This window comes from Pecten maximus, chromosome 12, assembly GCF_902652985.1.
Source record: "Pecten maximus chromosome 12, xPecMax1.1, whole genome shotgun sequence".
NCBI classification, from domain to species: Eukaryota; Metazoa; Mollusca; class Bivalvia; order Pectinida; family Pectinidae; genus Pecten; species Pecten maximus.
Genome location: NC_047026.1, coordinates 9,618,355 through 9,627,346, shown reverse-complemented (window position 1 = coordinate 9,627,346; position 8,992 = coordinate 9,618,355). Strand labels below are relative to the sequence as shown.

The following is an 8,992-nucleotide window of genomic DNA, read 5'->3' as shown; positions in this document are numbered from 1 at the left end:
CTGGCTTTATTTTGAATATTGTAGCTAAAATCTAAGTGTCACATAAGATTGTCGGCGATATAATCATTAGTTATGAATGAGACCCGTTAAAGTTTTTATTTTACCAGGAGTTACTTCCCTTCCATCAGTATGCATACCAAAGATATTTCTTTTTAACGCATAGGTTTGTCACCGCTTTAGAGAGATAAGCTGTTTATCCCCTCTTTTTCTTAACTCAGTAACTTATATTAATAAATATATGAATATTAAATCAGTCTGACTGAGCCCTGTTTCATCAGATGTTATTTAACCTTGGAAACCTGTACAACAGTACGTATTATAATACAGGTTGCATACAGAGTACATGTTGCTTTATTTCATCTACAACTAAAACAACTGGCATTATAATACAGGTTTCATCGTTACATCAATAGCTGATGAGTTGTTGATGTAACAATGACACCTGTATTACTTATGCCTATTGTATTATTTGTAGATAAAAAGTAACATGAAGTATGCTAGTGACATCAGCTGTTGATGTTTATATATGAAACCTGTATTACAATGCCAGTTGTATATGAAACAATAAAACAAACTAACATGCACTATGTCAGTGACATGAGCTTATTGATGTTTATATATGAAACCTGTATTACTAATGCCAGTTGTATATGAAACAATAAAACAAACTAACATGCACTATGTCAGTGACATGAGTTATTGATGTAACGATGAAAATGTATTATAATGCCAGTTATATTAGTTTGGGTTCGTTCATCTTTCACACTTCACTTCCGTGCAACAAATGTTGGATTTTTTCTGGTGACCTGGTTAAATGCCATATGGGCTTCCAAATGGCATTGTCAGTTTTCGCGAAATTGACTATTCAGAGAGATTTACATCAAACTTGGTAACAAGTTGAAATGTCTTAACAACTCGGCCATGTTCGATCGCCACTTTTGCCATCGGTGGACTTATGGCCCATTTATTGACAAGAGATACCATCTACCCTTTCCTTACTCTAACTGTATCAGAATATGACGGGTTTCCTTCAAACTTAGTAGAGCTCGACCAAGTTCTTCATTCTTTCAGATTTAACTAATCTTAGAGTTGAGCGTCGGAATAATCTTAATCACTAATACAATCTCAATACAATGACCCTGGTTAAACGCTTCAAAATATTGCAGTGTCCGTCTGACATTTATTTCTTACTTTGAAACTACTTCACAAAATCAAAAGAATCTAAATTAGTTACATTTGACTGGTGCGTTCCTGTAATGGAACTCAACAAAGTTTGCTGAAACAAGTTAACATCAATCATATTCAACGTTACAACTGTGTAAACACATTCAAACCGCTTTTGACTAACTAAAATGCATACAATGGACATGTGAGGTTGGTCAGGTCCAAATATGTTATCTGTCAAAGTGCAGTAATGAAACAATAAGAGAACTGAATATTGGCTTACTCAAAAATAAGGGAAATCCTGCTTGTAATATACTTCCAACAGAAAAGAAAGACTTGTAAAACATTGCCAACTGTTAAAATTGCCCAAGAGTTTTAGCGCTACAGTACTTTTAGTACTTTGGGTTTTTTTCTTCTTCAAAAGATGATTGTGAAGCAGAAATAAGTCTAAGTTTCTACCTCACTTTGGATGAAATCGCGAGGCTGCTTTTCTAGGACTCGGCATTTCGTTTTCAAGTTTTGCGTTCGGGTTAAAAGTTAACATCCAATTCTTTCTATGAAATATTATCCAGAATTTATGGTCCAGTGATTCTTGAAATAAGATACGCTGGGTAGGCCTATCTGGACTATAGAATTTTGTGTTTAGCTCATTTTCTCAAAAAGTATCAATTAGCGGAAAGGGCAGTACGCCATACAGGGAGCAACCACGCGCCGCGAGAAGAGCGGCAGTGCGCCATACAAGGAGCGACAATGCGCCATACAGGGAGCGACAATGCGCCATGCAGGAAGCGAACACGCGCCATGAAAAGAGCGGCAGTGCGCCATGAAATGATTGGCAGTGCGCCATGCAGGGAGCGACTACGCACCATGAGAAGAACGGCAGTGCGCCAGGCAAGGAAGCGAACACGCGCCATGAAAAGAGCGGCAGTGCGCCATGCGCCATGAGAAAAGTGGTAGTGCGCCATGCGCCATGAGAAAAGTGGTAGTGCGCCATGCAGGAGCGACCACGCGCCATGAAAAGAGCGGCAGTGTGCCATGCGCCATGAGAAAAGTGGCAGTGCGCCATGCAGGGAGCGACCACGCGCCATTAAAGAGCGGCAGTACGTCATGCAGGGAGCGACCATGCGCCATGAAAATAACGGCAGTGTGTCATGGAAACAGCAACCGTACGCTATAGTTTAACTTGTCATATTCGGAACTTAGATTGCAAATAACATGACAAGATGATGTCTGTTCTAAATAAATAACAAACAAAAAACTTAGATACCAACAAAAAATTGTTTTCGCCTTTTTGTATGATGGAATTTATTTCTCCATTTACTGTATACCCTTACCCTTTAACCTCCCAATAAAAAATAGTCACTCTTTCTCAAACCCCTCAATCTCCCCGTTTGTATAACCTCTCTACCTCCTTTCGTCAATCCTCTTTTCCGCCTTCCTTATCATCTTCACCCATCTCCCTCATCCTTTTTCACTTCCGTTTACCGTTCCCATCCCTCTATGTTTAATTCTAGTAATCAAAAGACCTCGCCCATTCTATCACCGAAGGAAAGGGACCCCGGGAGGTTGGTATTTAAAAACGTCTTTCCTGGGAAAAAAGTATCCGTTTCACAAGCGTGGAAAAGGGATATCACGATCGAGAACATATTTTCCTACCATCGAAATTGTGAATTGTGAGTTCTGACTCTGTATGAAAAGATGTTTATAACTACTAAGGCTTCTCAAGGTTAGGGTTAAACCCTATGACAAATTTTATGTAAAATTAAGTCTATTTTACTCGAATTACCAGATTTTATTGTCTACCTTAGGTGTATCTGTATTTGTGCAATGTTCTCTGTAGATAGAATAGAGGTTGGTTTGTTTTTTGAGTTTTGTAAATCATCGCAACAACTTTTTCAGTCATGCATAAGAAAGAATGGACTACAATGAATCTGTTTATTGACAACTTTACTTCAAAGCAGGAATTTAGCTTTCGACATCCATTGCTTTAACATCATATTATTTGTTGACATGTGCTGTGACAATTAATACATGTACTTTTCTGATGTTATGAACATGCTGATGCCTTAAGTGTCTGAAACAATACTATAATTATCTTATATTGAATATCTCAATTTGAGATAAAAAATTGTATAAATCTACAAATACTTATTGATATGACATTGCAATATTTATAGTCTGGTTTCAATACACATATATCACTATTAGATCTAGTAACCATAACTTCTTACAAGTCAAAAACCATTGATAAGATATTTAATGAATAGCTAAAGCTGCCCTAGGTCTCAAAAATGAAAGTTAGACACTGACAAGCTATGATACAGTTTGTGTCTGTGGTATCGGAACATGTCCTTAAATGACAGATAATCACATACTAAATTCAGGGCAGAATTTTCACTAATTTGAAGAGTTGTGTCGCTTTGTTTTCTTTCCATTGCATCTTATTCTGGCTGTTTATCCTTCCTTTACCTTTTCAATATTCAATATGTGCATCTGATGATATATATATTTTGAAAACCAACTATATGTTGAATCGGCAGATCTGTCAGATTAGTACATACATAATTAAAAATTTCATTATCACATCAAGCATAATGCCCATGTGCTTCTAGTTTTAAGGTTACCCTACTCAAAACAATTTCCTGGGGTTATACATTTTATTATGACAGTTTATAATAGAAAAAAATTCCTATGAGGTAGAAGGTAGGGATCATAAAGGACAAATAGACTCAGAAAATGTTCTGTTGTTCTTCTGTTCTGCCAACTTGATGATCATAATGTTTTCAAACCAAATATGAGTTCATAAGAATCAGCTGTTTATGCTAACATTTACCAAATCTGACATGTAAAAATGTTTAATCAATGTAAATTTGCAAAGAGTGGTAATTTATAATTCTTTGGTAATCTGATTAGATAGACAAAACAAGTGTATGTGTAACAGCTACACAAGAAACCCTTACCCACAAAAAATGCTACACGGGTGATTTATCTTGATTACACAATAACGTTTATGTCCATAGTGTAAGTAGGAGATGAAACAGTGTTCAGGCATGCAAACGTGAAAAGTGCCATTAAAGTGACACGTCTTCCTTTCTTTCATGATATCTCGATGAGGGAATGTTTTCCATCGATGTTGGTATTCTTTAAGACAGGTTAATCTGAATATAGAAAGAAATTTCAAAACATTACACCTTATATCATATACTAATGATTATGTAGATGTTATTTTCTTTTCAGGAATAAGCCATCTAAGGATTTACAGTTTGGTCCCAACCTTAATATCATGAACATGTATTTAACATATTGTTACTTGTCCCTCACCTCTGTAATGCACTGAGTAACAACGTTTCGGAATTCCTGTAGAAGCATCTGTATTGTGGCGTCAGCCGCTGTCCAGGGATTCATAACTGTGTTCTTCAGGAAGATTAGCACATCACCGGACTCAGTCGATACCTAGAGTACACATATATACTATGAGATAATATGAAATAGATTATCATTCGTTGGACAAAATATGCTAATTAAATCTTATTATTAAGACCTCATGCTGAAATCAAATTGCAAAAATATGAAGAACAATATCAAGAACAAATTTTATCTCTTTGGTTGCTTACCGAGGTAGATGAAACATATCGTAAACTTATTTCTTTTGATGTTTTTATATGCAATAATATTCAAAATGATCTTAGCATACAAACTGTCATATATTGTTTGAAAAATAAAAGGAAAGCAATTTGGTAATTATTATTTAGATATAGTTTTAGACATTGTTTTGAAATGTAATTTAACTTTATTTGGATCAAAAATTTTCCCAGCAGATTAAAGGTACAACAATGGACACTAAGGTGGTTCATACTTATGCTGCTTTAGTTTAAGGACACATTGTGGAAACTCTTTCTTCTACAGTTGAAACGAATTTTGTGGGGAAAACCTTTTTCACATCTCAAAAGTAACTTTAAAAGTCAATTATAGGTTAAGATAAGAGTTCGATACCTGGTCAGGGCACATATCCTTCAATTGTCTTTCTTCTCTATTTGTGTTACTATGTTATATCTCAATGTATCGCGCACTACGTGTTGTTAATAAGAAGGTTAACGGTTTGATTTATATGATTTTAATATATGCTATACATGTGCAATTCACATCCATATATGTATAATCTATTATATGAATTTTCATGATCATGTCAAGGTATAGGGCTGACTATCATTGCAAGATGTTTTAATGAAAGTTGATGTGCTGCAGTGTTACAATCGACGGGTATTTTTGGCTAGGCGATTGTATGCCGTAAATCGTGAGTTCGAGACCCGCTCAGGTCACGAGTCTTCTATGAATATATATATCTTCTGAATGTAACTTACCCCAAGGCGTTGTCTAAAGCTTTCAAATATCTTTCCACATTTTGTTTTAGAAAGACTCGATTTTGTCAGGAATAGTGGTACATCACAAACATTCTTAACCTTGGAGTCAGTGTGAGACAGACTGTTAAAAACCGCCAAGTTGAGGCGGTTACATCTGTCAGCACACGTATTATCCTTAGCGTTAACAGCAAGGGCGTTGATGGGTAAATCAGGACCGATCTTGGAAAGGAAATGCATGACCTCGGTATCCTGACAAAAGAAAAAAAAATGTAAAACGTATCTCTAATGTCTTTTTACATTATATAAATCTCTACAAGTATATACAAAGCATTGTCTATGAACAGGGTATATACCGTTTACATTGGAGGGTATATACCGTTTACATTGGAGGGTATATACCGTTTACATTGGAGGGTATATGACGTTTACATTGGAGGGTATATACCGTTTGCATTGGAGGGTATATACCGTTTACATTGGAGGGTATATAACGTTTACATTGGAGGGTATATAACGTTTACATTGGAGGGTATATACCGTTTACATTGGAGGGTATATACCGTTTACATTGGAGGGTATATACCGTTTACATTGGAGGGTATATACCGTTTACATTGGAGGGTATATAACGTTTACATTGGAGGGTATATAACGTTTACATTGGAGGGTATATACCGTTTACATTGGAGGGTATATAACGTTTACATTGGAGGGTATATACCGTTTACATTGGAGGGTATATAACGTTTACATTGGAGGGTATATACCGTTTACATTGGAGGGTATATACCGTTTACATTGGATACGCAGTTTTTGGTTTGTTTTTGTTTAACGTCCTATTAATAACAAGGGTCATTTAAGGACGTGCCAGGTTTTGGAGGTGGATGAAAGCCGAGAACCCGGAGAAAAACCACCGGCCTACAGTCAGTACCTGGCAACTGTCCCACGTATGTTTCGAACTCGCAACCCAGAGGTGGGGGGCTAGCGATAAAGTGTCGGGACACCTCAACCACTCGGCCACCGCGGCCCTTAAATGGATGCACAGAGTATTGTAGATTTATAACATTAACAATGTTTTTCCTTTTCTACTTCTTTTAAAATATACCGTCACATACCCGTACTCCGTGGTAGCACAAATATATGTTCCAAAATCATATATTTCTTTGTGAAATTTAAATAAATAAGTTATATGGATTAAACATTACCTTTTCAGAGTAAAATCTCTGAACTGGCGGACAGATCGTTAGAGTGAAAATGTAATCACAGCTGAAGATGGAAATTAACCCTACTTTTGAAACCAGAAGTCGGAATATCCCAATTCCGTGGTACGTAATATTCGGGTGATTTTAGGGTAAGGGTATACCGATAGGTGCGTTGATTAAGACTCGTAAAATATAAATGTTTTTTGTTTGTTTTTGTTTTGTTTTATTATTTATTTCTTTTTTTTTAAATTATGCTTTTTAACAACTGTTTAAACTGTATGGATATATCTAATTATTCTATCTTATGGTCGACCGATTCGGTACATAATTTGAGATGAACCGAGTGTCACATCACCCAATTAGTAAACATTATGATACTTGACTTTAGGATATCCTCTGATGTGGATTCCACTTCTCTTGCTCTTTGATTTTTTATCTTAGATAAATCCTCGTCCTCCCACATATATATCTGATTAGGCCCATCTAATTATATACATATACGATTTTACATATTAGCTTTATAAGGACCACTGATTTGTAGACAGGAAGTACAGTGATATAAACTTTATATCATATAATTATACAATGTCAACCATTCGACATGTCTTTTAAACTGATATACAATATAAATGAAAGTACAGCTCTGATATGTTTGTATCAACCTATCTTAAGGCAAAATTATATATGATTATCTCGGCGCTTAAAACACAAAGAGATATATTTGCCTAACTTATTTAATTCTCCAATATTACGGGTATTTAACAGAAGGGTCAACTTAAAAACACTGGGACGTCTGTAATAATATGGCTTAATGTATTTTTGCCTTAAATCAGTATAACAGTTGCACCTTAGAAGAAAATGAAATTCATCCTCAATATCATTAGAGTTGCATACTTCACATATCCTATGATCTCTACCATGGTTTCTATACCGTCCTTGTTCAATATTTAAATTGTGTGAACTTAGTCTAATACGTGCTATATTCTTTTTGTAAGAACTACTAATAGGTTTGGTTAAATATAATTGTAGTGTAAAATTATCAACAAGATGTCTGTATAGAAAACCCTTTCGAATTGCTTGTATGTTATGTTTGATAAAAGTTCTTGACGAAAAACGTCGTAAAATCTATTTCAATAATTTTATAATCCTTCCTATCATTGCATGTTATATCGTTCCAAAGATAAGTTAATCCTAACTTATATAATTCGGCTCTTATGTCATTTGATCTGATCCTTTCCTCACAGCAATTTCTTAAAATACAATTATCTGAATTTCACAGTTTCAACCAGTACTTAATAATGGTAATCTTCCGAGTTCACAATATACTACTAAATTATTACAGGTACTTTTTTCACACCAAGTACTTTTTAGGTAAAGTAGGAGACATAACGTACGGCCTGCTGTTCTGGCGTTGTTGGCCGATAGATTAGCCCGAGGCAAACAAAATTCAAAACTGCACAGTGATGCCAAAACTGCACGATGGCTAGCGAAAATTTATTAGTGTTTCCAGGACTGCACGATGTGCTAGAAACTGCATGGTGGCTTGCGAGAGATGAACGGTCTCGTAAGAAAGAACACTCCAATCGAAAGTGGAGCAGTAGACTTAAATAAAGGAAACGAGTTGCGAGATATGCACAAATTAATCCCCAACTATACAGTATAAAATTCAAATAACATTGATTATATTATTATGTTGAACATAAAAGTGGATAATTCTATACAAATGCAACTTTTTAGTGAAGAACTGATATTAGATTTATAGTGCTACTTTACTAACTCATACTGATATACAGACGAATCACTTCACTATTGTATGATTCTTTTTTTTCATGTTCCTAACTGATTTGTGAATTTTTTTCAATGATGAGACATGACTATCTAGATGTAGTGTTGATATTTTGTATCTTTGCCAACTATGTCTTCCCTCGTTGCATCAGTTTAAAACAGTTCTCATATTGCGATTTTTAGACAGCGACAAACGTTGTACCGACTAAATATATTCGTTGCAATGGGAGTTGACGATGTTTGATTTTATTAGGTTAACGTCCTATCAACAGCTGAGGTCATTTAAAGACGTCCTCCCGTGCGTGCGATATACATGCGTGTGATGAGGGCGTGTGTGTGTTTTGGGAGGCTGCGGATTGTTCGTGTTAAGTGTCCTTGTGATAGTCCGGAACTTTGGCGATTTATAGTGCTACCTGACTGAAGTATTATGCCAAAGACAACCAATAGGACACCCCATCAATTTTTCAAGAATGTGGTATG

The 8,992-nt window shown here is 35.6% G+C and overlaps 1 protein-coding gene across 1 annotated transcript; it reads right to left on the bottom strand.

Annotated features, from left to right (window-relative positions):
- Positions 1–3,705: 3,705 nt before the first annotated feature.
- LOC117339942 lies at positions 3,706–5,765 on the bottom strand. The gene is made up of 3 exons (XM_033901661.1): positions 5,526–5,765; positions 4,486–4,617; positions 3,706–4,322 (listed from the first exon to the last, which is right to left on the bottom strand). Exons 1-3 carry the CDS (start codon positions 5,760–5,762, stop codon positions 4,308–4,310), a joined length of 384 nt encoding a protein of 127 aa, XP_033757552.1. The 5' UTR covers positions 5,763–5,765; the 3' UTR covers positions 3,706–4,307.
- Between the last annotated feature and the right edge of the window lie 3,227 nt (positions 5,766–8,992).